The following is a 16,860-nucleotide window of genomic DNA, read 5'->3' as shown; positions in this document are numbered from 1 at the left end:
CAAAGGTTTTTGAAAAGTTGGCAGTGACACCTTAAACTTTGTCTTCGTGTTTTCACCCATCTTTTTTAATTCTTTGTGGTTTATTAAAAGCAAATTTGGCAGTTCTGTTTACTATAAATTATAGTACCCTTTGTGCTGCTGTAGTGCCAAGGACAAAGTTTTGTATATCATTGACAGTTACAGTAGAAAGGGAGGACAGAGAAGCTTGTCATCTGGTCCTGCCCCTTTCTGAATTAGGTCAGAAAAAAGTGTCATTGGGTTACTTTGTTTTTAAATATTAAGTACTAAGGATTAGATAATGCATAAAATATGTGAGTAGTGCATGGTTTTACCATAATCTACCACCATCTTCAGGAAAGAATCTTGGTAAATGGACCTTCGTCTACTGCTTTCTTTTGCCGTAGCTAATGCTTAATCCTGTAGGATTTAGACATTTGAGATTTGGAAATGAAGATTTTTTGTTATCAGTCATTTGGAAGTCCTAGCAAAAATAACTTGTGGGACAAGGTAAATGGGAATATAGGCAGTGATAAATAAGAAATGGGCTCTATTCTCAAGGAACTTACTTTGGTAGTGGTGATGTCCATGAAACTATAAATCAGGGTAGAAACAGTGTAATCTCGGTGGCCCTTTGAGAAGGTAGAAGTTAGGTTGGAGTTTGCAGAGATTAGGTAGGATTTAGAAGGAGGGTAGAGTGGAGTGCAGAGGAGCATTCAAGATGGAAATAGGAATATGCACAGAGATGCATAACATGGAGTGATTTGATTTGATTTATAGTATAAGATAGGTGTAAAATACAGTAGAAGACTAATTGCTTTAACTTGAGAAGATAATTTGGGCCCAGATCCCACAGATAGCTTAAATGGTTTATATTTTTAGATAGCAAGAAACTATGAAGGGTTTTAAGACATGAAAATGTTAAGGAACATTAAGAAGAAAAGTTGTGTGCAGTTAATCTTACTGTTCTATAGATTGATTGGAGAACAGATACCGATAACATAGTATCGTAGTAGTTTTGGTAATACACCAGTAATGACTAGAGCAAGGGGGACAGCAGTCAACCGAAAGGGTGGGGCAAGTCCAAGGTAAATGGGGTGGCCAAACATTTTGATGGCCAGAGACAGTCCTGGTTTTTTTAAGCCTGGCACCGTTGCATAGCTGTTAAGAGCTTTTACTTTTAAATGTCTCCTGGGTTGGACAATGCATCATGTGGTGGCCCTAGAGATAGATTTGCTTTAGAATGATGATAGTATTTACTAATTGAGGGGAGAGAAGGATGTTGGCATAAGAGAGCAGAATATATATTCAAACTTTAGAAATTCTTATGATTGATATTATTAAATTTTCATTTTTAGAAAATTAAACAGAAAATTCTCATAAGTGAATACCACCATCCTATATTATATGTTTAAAATCCCAGTTTGGTGGGGGGGGGGGTTGCTTGGTTTTTTATGCGTTGTTGGTGGTTTTTTCCCCCTTTAATGAGCACATTGAGTTTTTGAATCTGCTACAAAATGATGCTGAAGAGAATAAATATACTATATTTAATCTTAATTAACATTTTTATTTATTCTATTTAGCAAAGCTTTTTGGGGAACTTTAATAAATCAGTGTGTACTTCACATAAAAAATTTCCACACAGAAATGTAGCTAGTGGTAGTTGAGAGTATCCTGTGTATCAGTATGTCAGCATCTTTTGGTTCCCTGGTCTTTTTTTCTCCTCCTTCTCCCTGATTGAAGCAGATGACTGTAGTCACATACTCCTTATTTTAAGGCTTGTGAGTAGATATGGCTGTGATGTATGTGGACCATCCTAAGTGCTTACTGCTTTTGTGTTCTCCATGTATAGGCAGAGGGAGAAGACAGCCTGAAGAAGATGCAGCTGATGGAGCTCGCAATTCTGAACGGCACCTACAGAGATGCCAACATTAAATCACGTAAGAATGAGGCTGAGGTCCATGGCTATAGTCGTATCAGCTGTTTAGTCCACAGACCTTTCTCCTTTTGGCAGCGCAACACATGAACAGTCATACAGAGTGAAGAGTCGAAATAATCGCCACTTGATATGGACTAACAGTCCCATTTTTACTGCTTTCATGAATTGGGGACATTCTCCTTTGTTTTATGCTAGCATGTCTAAGTTTTGGGTTTATACACTTTATTGTTTTGGTGAAATTTCAACTTCCAAATTTAAGTTTCAGGCAATTTCCTATTCTGTTAACTACAGATTTAAGGCTTCTAGCTTATTTTGTTATATTTATGCAAAAGACAATTTTTTTTAAACTTTTTTTTTTTTAGAAAACTATAATTTGGAATGTATCTGAAAGCAGTGACCCTTCTGTCAAATTCTGTCCTTTCACCTTGCTTGCTAATGTTCCCCTCCAGTAGTTTTCTCTGTTGATTTCATATGTGAATGAGTTCACAGAGAGCAGTAGGTGATACTACATTTAATCCCATTTTTCTTTTAGATATATCTGTGGATGCTTTCATAAACTTGAAGAGGATTGCTTTTTTATATTTTGAGGCAATTGAAAGTTCACAAGTCTTTTAATGAACATAATCTCCATTTAAATTACTAGCTTTTTTTAAAAGAAGTAGAATTTAAAGTCCTAGCCAACTTTCCAAAGTATAGGCAGTTCAGTGGGTTCAGAAGTGGTTGCTTTACAAAATGGTTGGCTTTAATTTATTCATGAGAATGAGTAGAGTAGATCACTAATAGTCTTATATTTAGGAATGGGTTATTTTTTATATTGTCTTTTCGATGAAGTTCATTACAGATGCAGGAAATTCATATAAAACTAGTAGTCGGTTAATACAGTAAAAATTATTCTTTTTTTAATTTGAAACTTAAGCTATTCTTTAGAAATAAACCAAAACTGTATTTCTGTGGACTCCCAATTCCAAAAATTTTTAACATCTTTTAATGCGAGTGTTTTCATGTCCTTCTGCATGTATCGTTAGTCTCATGAGATCTTAAAAACACAGTTGTATCAAATATATGAAATATAACCTATTTTAATGGTATTCTCTTTTTTGTTGGTTTTTTTTTCTTTTGGTTTTGGTTTTGGTTTTTTTATTTTTTATTTTTTTTTTACAGTGGCTTGGTAATTTTTGCACATTCTTAATCACACTGGGAAAGGGGAAGCTGTTTGCATTTGATCGGTGTGCTTTGGCATTTTGTGTGATCAGCGCATGTACTAATGATTTCCTTTTATTTTTCTTCTTTCCTGCTTTTCCTTTCTTTTTCCTACTTCCCTCTCATTTTCCATATTTTATACTGCTGTCTCTACACTTCCTCCTGCATTTCTTTGCTTACTGTAGCAGCCCTTGCCTTTTCTCTTGCAGCAACAGCCCAGGCTGCTCCACGGATTATCACTGGGCCTGCGCCTGTCCTCCCACCAGCTGCCCTGCGGACCCCTACGCCCGCTGGCCCTACCATAATGCCTTTGATCAGACAGATACAGACCGCTGTCATGCCAAACGGAACTCCTCACCCGACTGCTGCAATAGTTCCTCCGGGGCCCGAAGCTGGTTTGATCTACACACCCTATGAGTACCCCTACACGTTGGCACCAGCTACATCAATCCTTGAGTATCCTATTGAACCTAGTGGTGTATTAGGTAAGTTGTTCTCCCTGTGTGGCTGCTAGTATTTTCTTCATAACTTCTGTGCCTCAGACTTTGAAATGATTGTATTAGTTTTAGAGAGTCAAGACAAGTTTCCATTAGGAAGACAGAAGCCTAAAGTTTGTTTTATTTCAGCCTCTCTCAGTGGCTCCCCTTTTAAAGAATTGCACCTTAAATTTGTGCTCAGATTCTCTTTGGTAACTCAAATTCACTTTTGTAAATCAGTAAACATTTTAAACAGACAATACTTTTTACCATTGACATCACTGTGGTCGTTCTGAGTTAGACCTATCCCCTCCATTGGCTCCACTGCCTACAGTTAGAGTCCTTTTGTCTCAGGGAGTTATTTGATTGTCAACTAAATTTTAAATTTCTGTGTGGAAATATTTTGAGAGCTTTTTAAAAACTGCTGTTATTGTCTGTGTGTTTTCTAATATTTGTGATCACTTAAAATAAGAAAGAGACCAGGTAAATTAGTTGGATTCTTCAGGTTTCCTCTTTTGAAGTTCTAGATAATATCAGACATAAGGGAAATTCCTAATTTCAGTAGTACAGTATGGAATTGATAAGTAAATACCAAGTCACTGTTTTAGAGTCACATTTGAGGCAGAAATTAAGATCATACTATGAACGCTTGGTTTTACATGAACAAAAAGTGGTGTGCTTGAAAAAGACATTACTGATGCCTTTTTTTTATAGAGTGGATTGAAATGCCAGTCATGCCTGATATTTCAGCCCATTGACTTGCTGGATGAAGGACTAGAATACAGCAGCTGTTATAACACGACCAGTCAATGTGGGACAAACTGTTTCCGTGCTGCCCCTTTGTTTTACCAGACAGAATTTGAATACTTTTTTTCCTTGAATTGTGTATGACCTTGGTGCTGCATGCATGCTGTTGACTCTTAGGACTTTGATCTTTTAAGGTTTTTTTTTTTTTTTTTCCAGCATTAATATTGATTTATAAAAATCTGAAAGTCTTTATGAACCTGGACACTAAGATTTAAACTTGAAAATTCATTGTTCAACAGTTAAAGAAAGCCACAATGCTCTGTATGTTATCTGTGTGTGTGCATGCACTCAGGTGCCTTTTGTTTCATGAGCAAATACATTTTATTGTACATGTTTTCCGTTTATCTCTAAATCATTGTATAAAGTATCACAGGTCAGAATTATACTATAGAATTGTTTATGAGAAGCTTGATTCTGTTGCACATTTCTTGAAGCATTTTTAAAATAACATGTAACATGTAACCTGTTTACGTTTTCCTTTCTGTTAACGCTCTGTCCTGTGGCCCCATGCCTGCTCCTCTCCCCAGAGCTCCTCTCTGCTGCACGCACAGCGTCTGGTCGAGGAGTTTGTTGCTTCCTGCAGGGCTGGCACTCTTAGCCACCAGCTGCTGTTCCAGCACTCAATGCAAGATCTTGCTGATTTTGCCTCGTGGAATTATACTTGTCTAAGATTAGTTTATCTAAAATGAAAAAGGGGTGATGGACCAGTTTACTGCTTAGAAACAGCAAGAGGCACTGCAGTTTCTCATTTTAAGCAATGTGTTTTTTGTTGTGTTGGGAAATTATTATTTATAATAATTATTAGACTGACAAAAGCAAAATGTACAGATACCTAATTGGCATTCATAAAATGAATAATAATGAGTACTAAATGACCAAAATCCATTATCAATCCTATTTCTCGCTTTGCCACCTAAGCAGTAAAACATGATGAGCACTTGGAGAACTGAGAAAATCATTTCAAATTGCTAAGTTATAATAAATTTGCACACAGATAACATGCATGATATATATCAAGTTTCACATCATACTATTTTAAAATAAGCAGTGCCCTTCAAAACAGATGCAGACATGTGTGTTGGTGGTAGTGAGGAGATTGGTATTAGCATCAAATCTTCATTGATGACTAATTTTTAATTCCCTTCCTTTTATCTTTAGGTATGGCTTTCCCAACGAAAGGCTAAGAATTCAAGAACGGTCTTAACTGAACCCTCATCAGATCTGAATTTAACAAATGCTTAGTCTCAGCAGCCTCCAGGGGGGTGGGGGGGGAAGCTTAGCCTAGCAGTCAGTGACTTACTTGCACTTTTTGCACACTGATAGAAAGTAAAAGTATGTTATTAATTTGGTTTAGTCTGTAATCTTACAAAGTAACGGTAATTTATAAAGGAGTGTATAGTAGTATACTGACTGCTAAGTGTACTATACTGTTTGCTTTACTAATCACCTAATTCATTGCAGTTCATACTTATTGACTCAGAGTTTAAAACCACAATCTGTAGGCTTTAAGAATTGCTTTTAAACCTTTTTAAGTGATAAACTCTGGAAGTGGTCTTAAGGTTAGCAAATAATTGTCAGTATTAAACATGGCATTATTTAAGTGGTCCTGCTGCGAGAAAGGCACTTCAGTGAATATGTGACTAGTAAAGCTTAAATATGTTTGGATCTAGTAGAGTTCATGAAATACTGTAACTTGGGATCGTGAATGAATGGATAAAATAGGTTAAGGCCAAGATGTTTGAAATGAATGCAATATTAATAGACGCATATATACACAACATACTATGGTTAATTTTAAAACTACTGTGCCTTAACGTGTTTCTTAAAATGAACCTTTTGTAGTAAATGAACATTTGAAATCCATTTTGATAAACCTGCTGTTAATGTTTGTTTTCTTTTCCCTTGTGAATGTTTTCTAACTTTGTCTTGGTAATTGCAATTTAACTAGGTGCGGTGGCTACTAAAGTTCGAAGGCACGATATGCGTGTCCATCCTTACCAAAGGATTGTGACCGCAGACCGAGGTTAGTTTAGTTCTGCAGTTCTTGTTTATAAGAAATGCGTTGGGTGTCCATAAAATTTGCAACACCACACCTGATGGAAAAATATAACTGCTTACCTGCACACCATTTCTTTTCTTTTTCTAAATTGTGATATGTCATAATTGACAGATTTAAAGGTTGGGATTTTTTTTCCTTTTCTTTCTTTTCTTAGCCCCCCCCTTTTTTTTTTTTGCTCCCTATTTTAACTTATTAAATCCTATATTAGTATGTACTGTGATTTATTCTTACTAAAACATAAATTAGTCCATTTGGGGAGCTGTTAAATTTTGATGTCGCCTTAATTATTTTTCAGTCGTAATTTTTGCTAAAATTTACCTTTGTTCTGAAATTTTGGGTTGGTTTTGCAAATGAACTGAGCGGATGGTGCTTTAATGAGAGAAGTAAAGGAATATATGCCTCCTGTGTCCTTGTGGAGAAAACTGAAGATTTAGTTTCCATTTTCCTTTTTCATAAGATATTTGAGCCACTGTGTAAACATGAGGTTATACATGTCACGTACTCAGCTGAAATCAACAAAAGTAAGGACTGTGAAGATAACTTTAATGCAGTTGGATTTTTTTTTTTAATAAATGAGAAAATCAGTTCCCTTTTACTCTTACATTCTCTTGCCAAAATGGATCCTTTGATTTTTGTCATTTGCTGCTAAAATATTTTATCTGAAGGTAAACTATCTCTTAAAGTTCTGTGGAGACATGAATCCAGCTTTGAATATCCTTTTTGAGTAACCTGTGACTGGAAAATAAGTCTTCATTTTTCTCCGTTTCAACATTTGTAATTTGTGTCCTGTATATGCCCTTGGACCCTATTATAAATTATTTATGTTTTTGAGGAGTGATATTTTCGGTTTATTGACATTGAATTGTTTTCTAAGTTTGTCATCACAGGGTAAGAATCCGAAGCAAGGTAGAAAAAGATTTTTATCAAGCTTCTATTGTGGCACATTTATTACTTACTAATTAAGTTGATCAGATTCTCTAGTAATTAGTGGGAAAAGTGATGGAATTTACACTGCTGTCCTGCATCTTCTGTGAACTTATGAACCACCTACCTGCCTCACATGGTTCTCCTGAATACTGATGATAAATATTGGACACAGCTGTTGTCCACATCAGACTAGAATACCTTCCAAAGACATTGATGATATTTATTTAACATCATACATAATTAGAGAGCCTTGAATTGAATACTTTAATACATACATTACTTGTGATTATTCAGTGATCAAAATAAATAGACCCCAAGCTCAGTGATGATCTGTGACAATAAAGCACCTTGTAGGTGTGTCATGTACAAGTGTATGCACCACCTTCTTGCAGAACAAGCCTCCTAGTGAAGGAGGAAATTTTTTTTTAAGTCACTTTAGATTTAAGGAAACCAGATAATTCCATGAATAATTTGAAGCTTTTTTTTTCCACATTGTTAATGTCCGAAATAGTTTGAAAGAGTATTTTAAAGTAGTTTTTCTTCTATTAATCTTTCCCTTTCTGCCCCTTTTAGGAGATTTCTCATAATTTTGTTTTAACACAATAATTATTGGCTACTCAGTGCTGCAGTAGCTTGAGATAGTTGAAAATATTAGGAAGATTTTATAGTGTTTGGAAATGACAACACATTCCATGCATGGCTCTTTCGTAGTTATATGTATTTTTTTATTAGTCTTGTCACTTTTATTCAAAATGCAATGTCAGCAAACCGAAATGCTACCTTTTTTATTTTCTTTAAATAACAGAATACTTGTATACTGCTGTTACTATCACTGTATGCACTCATTGGGTCTAAGGGAGATGTCTGAAGTCCTTCATTTAAATTATTTTATGATACTACTGTTTTCTCTATTTTTGAGGTTTTTTTTTGTTTTTTGTTTTTTAATTTTTGAAGGGAAGAATAAGCATTCATTTAATGCAAGGAAACTCAGCCCTTGGACATATAACCATGTAATCTTATATAAGTATTTAGAATACTGCATGGTTGACAAATATATCTAGTTCTTTACTAAAAATAAACCCACTTCTACGCATATTTCAAAACTGAATTTGAAGCCTGTAAAAGACCAACTGACTTTTTAGTTGTAATGAAGCATAAGTGATTTTGCACGGTTGACACACCTGTGTGTACTGTAGGAGGCCAGGACTTGGCAGAGGGTGTATTCTAGGTGTACTGGTCCATATGTGGTAATTTGCTTTGTTTATATATTCCACACACCCAAAAACATAATCAGAGTTTTTCTGAGTGATGATTTTATAAAAACCATCATTTGCATAATTTGTATAAGAAACTTAATACAATTTTAATCAAAATTTAAAGTAATATCAAAAATGCTTTAAGATTCTGTATTTTGGGAGTACTTCCTATGAAGTGGTATGACTACATCGTGTTAAATATTTATTTTCTTCTTTAATTTTGGAATAGCAGTTTTTATTTTAAATAAAATTCCACTTATTTTAAGAAATTCAGGGAAGATTTGGTCACATTGAAGATGCAGTATTTTTGTAGTATTTATAAACTATCCTAAATGATAGACTCTAGAAAGCATTTTTGTTATATGAAAGTAAACCAGTCCATTATATAGATCATTTCAAATAACTCTGTGAACATTATACCTACTGGGTTATGATTTATGAAGTGGCATGGAATCTACCTTTGCACTGAATATTTTTCATTCACATCTCCTCTGCCTTAGTCACAATGGCAACAGTACAGAAAATTCTGTCAAACCTCAGAATATAGTAGAAATAATTAAGCTGTTGAATGAGTCTTAAAAATCATACTACTGTTAAGTGGACCAAGTTTGGTGAAGCAGAATGTGACAGAGGTTGATTTATAAGGAAGGAACAACTCGAGGACACTGGGGACGATAACTTTCCACTTGAGAACTACTTTATGTTTTACTGTAATTTTTTAATTTTTTTTTTGTTCTGTTTGTTGTTTTGCAAAAGAAAATAGTATTTACAGGTGGCTTCTTTTAAAATATAAAATATAAAGCAGGAATGTATATGAAATGTCAGATTTTATTGTATTTGCAGAGTATTAGCTTTGAAATTGAATAAAGAAAGCTGTTTGTAGTTTTAAAATGCCTTATTGGTATCAATTAGAAATTTCTTCTATTTTTTGATGTACTTAGAGCTTTTTGAGTATAGAATTTTAAATGGCAGGATTTTACAGTGTTTACATGCAAGTGCATTTTATAAGTGTTCTATATGTGTAAAATAGTATTTTCAACTGGAAAGTGTTGGCCAGCGCAAAAGGCCTGGCCTTTTTCTGGTTCCCATGATGTTGCCTACACTGCTAGACTACAGTTTAGTATTGCTTTGTATCATAAGGCCAAGAAATTCCATGTTGTTTGTAAATAGAATAATTGAAAAAGCAATAAACATTTATTGAACAAAAGAAACCTTGTTTGGCCCAGAGTTTATGTTGAACCAAATTGTTCATAGAAATTTAAATTTCTTTAGATTCATTTCTGTTAATCATCAGTTATTAATAATCACATCCATCATTAATAGTTGCTTTAATGCTTGCATCTGAGAGAATACTAATGCTTAATAGCAGTCAGATACTGATAACTGCACTGACTGTTTCAGAATTCTGTATATCAAACCTATTCATTGTTGTTGTTCTCCAATTTCCTTCATTGACTGCTACTAACTATTAGTTGTTAGTTGTATTTTATTTCTATTTTTTCTTGTTAACCAGTTTTTTTGTTTTTTTTTTTTGTGGGAGTGGGCTCTCCTTCATTTGTTCAAATCATGATATGAAACTGTCATGATTTTTATTGTATTCTGTAGATGGTGTCAATCAGTTTGTCAGAATTAAACATGCTTTTTTTTTATTAGTTGTGATTAGTTTTTCATGTTGTCATTAAGCCGTCACTAGCTGAAACTAATCTCTTCTCTATCTTTTCTTTTCTTTTTTTTTTTTTGTTTTGTTTTTTGTTTCTAACCACCCAGCCGCCACCGGCAACTAACCTATGACCTTCTGACCTCTGAACTCTTCACCCAATGATGACCTGACCATGCCTGCCTGCTGATCAGTTAACTGGTAATCGCCTTTGCTTGCCTGTCGTCAGTGCAGCGAGCTGAGGCACTTTGTCCGTTCGTCTTACCATCTAACCAAACAAAAGACAAAGAAATTGTTGTCCTCCAACTCAGCTTTTGGTTTTTCTTTCTGTTTGGGTGAAAGTGGTTCTAGAACCTGCACTGAATAGTAGTAAAGCAATAAGGCCCAATTCATCCCACAGCACTGATCATCTTTTCATGTCCTACCCTAAGCGAACGGTAAGAAGGCCTCACTTCAGAAGGGGAGACAGATGGCCCTTAACTACTCAGTGACAGAGGCAGTTACTGTGAGAGACTTCTAGGAATCTTCTCATAGCGAGTCACAGCTCTCTGAATGTACCGTGTGATGATGCATCATGCATGAACCTTTGGTCAGGGATGTCATTGGTGAAGTGATTTCAAAAAGTATTCAAAATTTGATATGCTGTTTAGTCACTACAGTGCCCTCAAAGGGCAGAAGTTGCAGCCTTTTTTATATTGCCTGCCAAAATTTGAAGTATTAGAAGTGTGCCATGAGAGAAAAAACAAGGAATTTTGAGAAGTAATGCAAAGAACAAAACTGCAACACTATTTTTAAAAAGATAAATATCTGAGTTAAAATTACTGAACCTTTATTTTACAACCTCCTTTAAAAAGTATACGAGAACAAGGTACATGCATTATGTGTCACATTACTGGGCAAACTGTTCAAATATTTTTTTTAAAACCTCCCTGTATAGAAAAAAAAAATCATTAAGGATGTAAAAGCCATGCTTGCCTATTTGCTGTATACATGTAATGAAATTGTAGATAAAGTGTAGTGCATTGAAACAAATGAACAAAAAGTAGATACTTTTACTATACAAGGGTGCTGGTGCAGAAAAAAAATATATATATTTTTGGAAATGTAGCATTTTATACTTTCAAGTGTTATAAAAAAAAGAAAAAGAACAAAGAAACCCTTTATTTCATTAAATGATTTTTTCTGGTGGTTGTCAAGAAACAAAAGACCAAAAGAGCCTTTTTGTCTTTCTTTTTTATTTTTTAAGTATTGGAATAAGTCTAAAGAAAAGAAAGTGCCTTATTTTCCTTCATGGTCATTTAGTCAAGTGTCTTGTAAGATCAGCTCCTCCCTCAGAATACAAGTTAATGCATGTTAACTCAGTCGCCCGCCCAGTATGTGAAAGAAGATTTGAGGGGAGACAAATGAGTTGATGGTTTGAATTACATGATTTTTGCCACGTTACCTTGATAGAAATTTGCCAAATCTGATACTGTGAAAAAATTTGATAACTTTTCTAATGTCTGACAAGTAAGTTTTAAAACATCATTCTTTTAAAATCATAATTGAGTGCTTTTGGTTATTGTGATATTTAACAGTGGCCCACAAGGTTCTGAGATAAAAATTATGTGTGATCTGAACATCAGTTTACAGACAAAAGTAGAACTTTATTTTATTCAGAAAAGGAGGGGTGTGTTGGATTTTTTCTTACTAAATTGGAGATAATACCATTCTTAGCAAACTTTTTCAGAAAAATGAATCTCTATGATTTTCACTCTGGATAACAGTATTTTTTAATGGCCCAAATCTAATCAGACTTCTTTCTACCGTACCAGATCACTTGGGTAGTCCATATCTTTGGTGGTTTAAGTAACCTAAGAGGCCCCCACCCCCCACACACCTTTTTTTTTAAACCTCAAAAAAAATAAGAACTGGCATCATCGTGCATGTAAATGCTCAACTACCTGTGAGTTTAAGCTTCCAGTTTCTCATGAAATTCAGTTTTGTAGTTGAAGCGATTTGTGCACAGAGCCGACTACATCTAAACACTTAAATAATCCTTAACTGCTCAGTACGGATGTGGCAAATATCAAGTGGCAGTGGATCCCCAGCTCATCAACTCATTCCCTCTTGCATACCTTCACGGCTTCACAGTCAAAGGTCAGCAGTAAGCTCAGTAAGCACCTTCGTGGTGACCTCCTCCATCATCTTGTCTCACTTGGAAACCGTTTTCAGTTTATTTACTATGCAATAGACATTCATTGTTTTGTATTCAGCTAGCGTTGGTTTAATGTGCCACTGCTTTGTCTTTCTGTTACATATACAGTTGTTTTGATTTATTTACAATATATGCTGTGCCATTTTGATTTTTATTTTGTTTGGTTGGTTGAATAAATTTGCGACACTCAAACACTTGAGGTGATAGTAGTTTAAAAACAATACCAGTATTTGATCCAGTTTCATCTCAACTACGTTATACCTGGACATTTTAGATGTTTATCAAAGGTCTTTTATGGGGAAGAAAGTAAATATGAAATAAATGTGTGACATTTATGAGTAATGTTGGCTCTGAACAAACTTTTGAAAACTTAGTTGATAAAATTTTGGATCAACTGAAAAAAAAGCATGACTTTTGAAATCTCTGAATGCCTTGGTTCTCAGTATTATCATTCTTTATTGAATTTGTTTCTTATTAAAATATGTAGTTTTTAAGACTTCTTTTCTGACAGTATTATGTAATTTTTTAGTGTGGGTAGATGGGAGTGTCGCTTGTATGTTACCGTACAGCTGACATGTATTTTTGTCAATTCTTTATTATCTTAGTAGTTTCATGCTATGTATGTATCATAACCAACCTATTGCCTATGAGAAACATGTAAGATAATGTATTTACAGCCATTGTTACAAGTTTATAATGTATTTTTCTATCTTGTTTTATATGTATGTTATATAACATTCAAAAAGAATTTTTTTCTTGATTGAGAAAAGGATACAAAATGCAGAATCCACAATTTTGATAACTGAAAATTGCCAATTGTTTTGCAGTACTTTATTATATTGGGTGTCTTGTCTTTCTTGGGCTTTTAGTTAGCTAATGAATGAATACATTAGACACTTTTGGGTTTTAGTTGGGATTTTACATAGCTTGCATTTTAATTCTTTGGTTCTTTGCTGTTTCTATTAACCCATAGCATTATTTTAATAAATGTTATAATACCAACCTACTAACTCTGGACTATGTCTGTTTATTAACCTTTTCGTGTTTAATTAAAATAAACAAATAAAGACAAAAGAATGTAAAGTCTTGAGTTACTGGACTAACCCTGAAGAACGTGACCACAGATAACATAGCGTGACTTGTTTTTATGTTGTTTGTCAGCTGACAATTGCGCACACTACTGTTAAGATGGCTTTGGTTATTCTGGCCTTTTACCTTGGGGGGTAGGTGCCAGTAGAGATGGGAACAAAGTAGCATCGGTTTGAGGCATTCTTCTAGTCTTGCCACTTGCCTTTCAGCCTCTTGCATTACTAATTCCACACTTTTCTTATTTTTCCTTCTCCAAAATAATCACTGTCTGCTCACAGCGTAAGGAGTAAAGAGATTCGTTGTGATGATATACCCCAAAAAACCAGTTTGATTCTTTGTTGAACCATTTCTTTTAATTTCTGTTAAGTAGGTAATTTTATGGTCACATTATAAAGCAAAGAATCTGATGAGGCTTTGTCTTTATTCACATTTGTGTTTTAATTAGACATTTTTCCTTTATAAAGTGTTGAACTCTTTCAGCCATTGTTCCTTTTGGGGTGAGGCGGGGGCTCAACCAGGTAAAGCCAAAGGTAGAGTGGCTCTGTTTCTCAGAACAGTCCAAAGTAAGCCATTAATAATGACAGTGCACCCCGCCTCTCTCCTCTTGTAACCCCTAGGGAGAGATGAGACAGCATCCTTGAGTTTTCCTGAGGTGTTCTTTCTCTCTCACCCTCTTCCAAAATACAGCCAGAATACTCCATTAATACAAGAAATTTAGGGGAGAATGACAGTGGCATTTGAGAAGTTACATCTCATTCATTTCTTGCATGCAAATCAATTTAAGATTTATTAAATATCTTCATGCTTTTCTTGGCTGCAATTTAGGTAAATTGACCTCCACATATGAATTTTAACTCTTGAGGTACATTTTTATTTCACAGATACTGGTAATTTCCTTTTCTGTGAAATAGTTCTCCTGGATAATAAATTCTCAGGATGAATTTTTATGTTTGTAAATAATGGACTCATTTTTGTAAATTACACTTTTATTTATTTTAAAGTTCTAAAACTTGGGGCTGAAAGCTACATGTTATAAAAGACATAACTATACCAATATGCTATTCACCAATCAGACTGTCAAAGTACTCCCATATTTATATATTCCCATAGAATACCTACATAAGTGAATTACATACAATAGTGATAGCTAATTTAATCATCATAGAGATAGTTGTTTGGCTCAAATAATAGTTGTTTATTTGATGGGGGGGTCATGTATTTCTGTTAGGTAGACAGCTTTAATATGCTACTATCTGTAAACATTCTCATTGCCGCACAGTTCATATATTATTCTGTAAAAATTTGAAGATACTAGTCAAGCTGCTAATCTATAAGTCATCACAGTACCGTGTCACATAAATTGATGAATTTCTATGCAACTCACTACACATTCTCTGAAGCCTCTGAATACAGTCTCATCTCATTTTCAGTTAATGGTACTTCATGTATAAGTATGTCATATTGTCACCTTTTATGTTGGAAAAGTTGGAAAAGACTAAAAGGTGGAAAAAGTACAAATCCCATTTTAATAAAAGTTGTAATAGTATTAAAAAGGAAACTACCAGATTCTTAGAATGATAAAATGCTAAGTCTATTGTTTTATACTATCATTTGACAAAACAATTGAAAGTTAAGCTTTCAGTCGAGAAATTTGTAACATTAATGTACTTAGTAGTTAAGCATGTATTTCTTGGGCAAAGTGTCAGGACGAACATAGCATGAAAGCAGATACACACACTCTAGTGCAGCCACCTGCGCACACATCGTAGATTCCGCCCGGAGCCGCAGAAGCACCCTGTTCACAAAGGCAAGACGTGTACGTTCATACGCAAAAGTGGTGGTTAAGGTTTTCTAAAAAAAAAAATTAAAAATACTAGATAAATAGGATCTAAATTTTCTAGTGCAGTGAAAGCAGACAATAGGTTTAAATGAAATTGCTTGTTACCAAATCAAGAATCTTCTTTACCATTGAAGCCTAACACTTTTATATGTCCTATATGACAGTTCAGGGTTTCTCCAGTTTTTTGTTGTTTTTCATTTGCTTGTTTGGGATAAAATGTCTGTCTGTATTCCTTTGTAACAATTAGCTATTTTAGATTTCTAGCAACTGACCTTTAGAATGAAATGTAATGCTAAATTATAATAGCAAAAATGACTCAGAAAACTTTCTCGGCTCACAAACTTTTTAGAAGTGCCCAAGGTAGTTTTTTAACATTGTCACAAATCCCTTATTATCTTTATCTAAAATAGAAAAAATCTTACATTTTATAGGCAACACTTTTAGAAATACTCATATGGTACACATGTAATTTTGTCTGGTTTCTTTTCATAAAAAATGAATTTGAAATGCCGTTGTTACAAAGAGACTTAAAATTCTATGCATACCTGGTACTCAATGCTGAATCAAACTGGTTCACCTAAGCATAGTGCTCTCCTGTCTGTGTTTCTGCTGCACTAATTGCCAGGGGCGGGAGAGAAGGAGGAAGAATTAATTCAGATTAGAAGTGGATGGTAGGTGCAGCAAATAGCAACACAATGTTGATTTTGCATTGCTTATGATTTTGCTCTCCTTTCTTGGCAAAAGACATCACCTTGTGGAAAAAGCTCAGCTCCCAGGGTAAAAAACGATATATATATAATATATATATATAATTTTCAATGCTCTTATTGAGAAGTTTTGATTACCAAATACATCTTTATGGTTTATACTGTAGTGGTGTGTATAAGACATTTAGAACTTTACTTGTGGAAATTGTATATATAGAGAAAAGTTTGCATAGGTCTCAAATCACATGTGAATGGAGAACCACGTATGACTGTACATGAAGTGCAATAAACCAACTGGAAAACGTGCATATGTTTCATCCTCTCAAGCCAACTGCAGCTGAAAGTGCTGCTTATGCTCCCTACCACCGCCCCCCCCCCCCCCCCCCCCCCGCCCCAGAAACATCAGAATAATGCACATTTTCCTTTTTAGTTTTTGGTGCTTTTGACACAATTTAAAAGAAAAGATAGTCTGACATTATGGAGCTCTATCACTTAACTGGAAGGTGATTATACTATTTGCCTTGATTTCAGTGATGAAAAGGAAATCAATAAACATTTTTATAGTGTCCTCAACTGGATGTACATACAAAAAACAAGTTGCCATTTCTAATTGAGAAACAGGTACAATTTGTAGAGAAAGAAAGGAATGCTGCCAAATCCCGGTCTTGTCAGTCCGATGAAAAGGACTAGTCTCGTCAATTTCTTGAAC

General features: G+C 34.6%; 1 protein-coding gene across 7 annotated transcripts in view; it reads left to right on the top strand.

Moving 5' to 3' along the window:
• QKI (QKI, KH domain containing RNA binding) overlaps window positions 1-16,457 on the top strand; it is a 156,701-nt gene extending 140,244 nt beyond the window's left edge. For 2 of the 7 annotated variants that reach the window (XM_027601745.2, XM_027601749.2), the window contains exons 5-8: window positions 1,850-1,937; window positions 3,322-3,621; window positions 6,368-6,442; window positions 10,429-16,457. In XM_027601745.2, coding sequence (XP_027457546.1) covers window positions 1,850-1,937; window positions 3,322-3,621; window positions 6,368-6,442; window positions 10,429-10,445 — 480 coding nt within the window. In that variant the 3' untranslated portion in view covers window positions 10,446-16,457. The other 5 variants (XM_027601744.2, XM_027601743.2, XM_027601748.2 and 2 more) reach the window with 5 other exon arrangements.
• Window positions 16,458-16,860: the final 403 nt, after the last annotated feature.

Source organism: Zalophus californianus, chromosome 7, assembly GCF_009762305.2.
Source record: "Zalophus californianus isolate mZalCal1 chromosome 7, mZalCal1.pri.v2, whole genome shotgun sequence".
In the NCBI taxonomy this organism is placed as follows: domain Eukaryota; kingdom Metazoa; phylum Chordata; class Mammalia; order Carnivora; family Otariidae; genus Zalophus; species Zalophus californianus.
The sequence above is the reverse complement of the archived record's forward strand: the minus strand, read 5'-3'. Positions and strand labels throughout refer to the sequence as shown.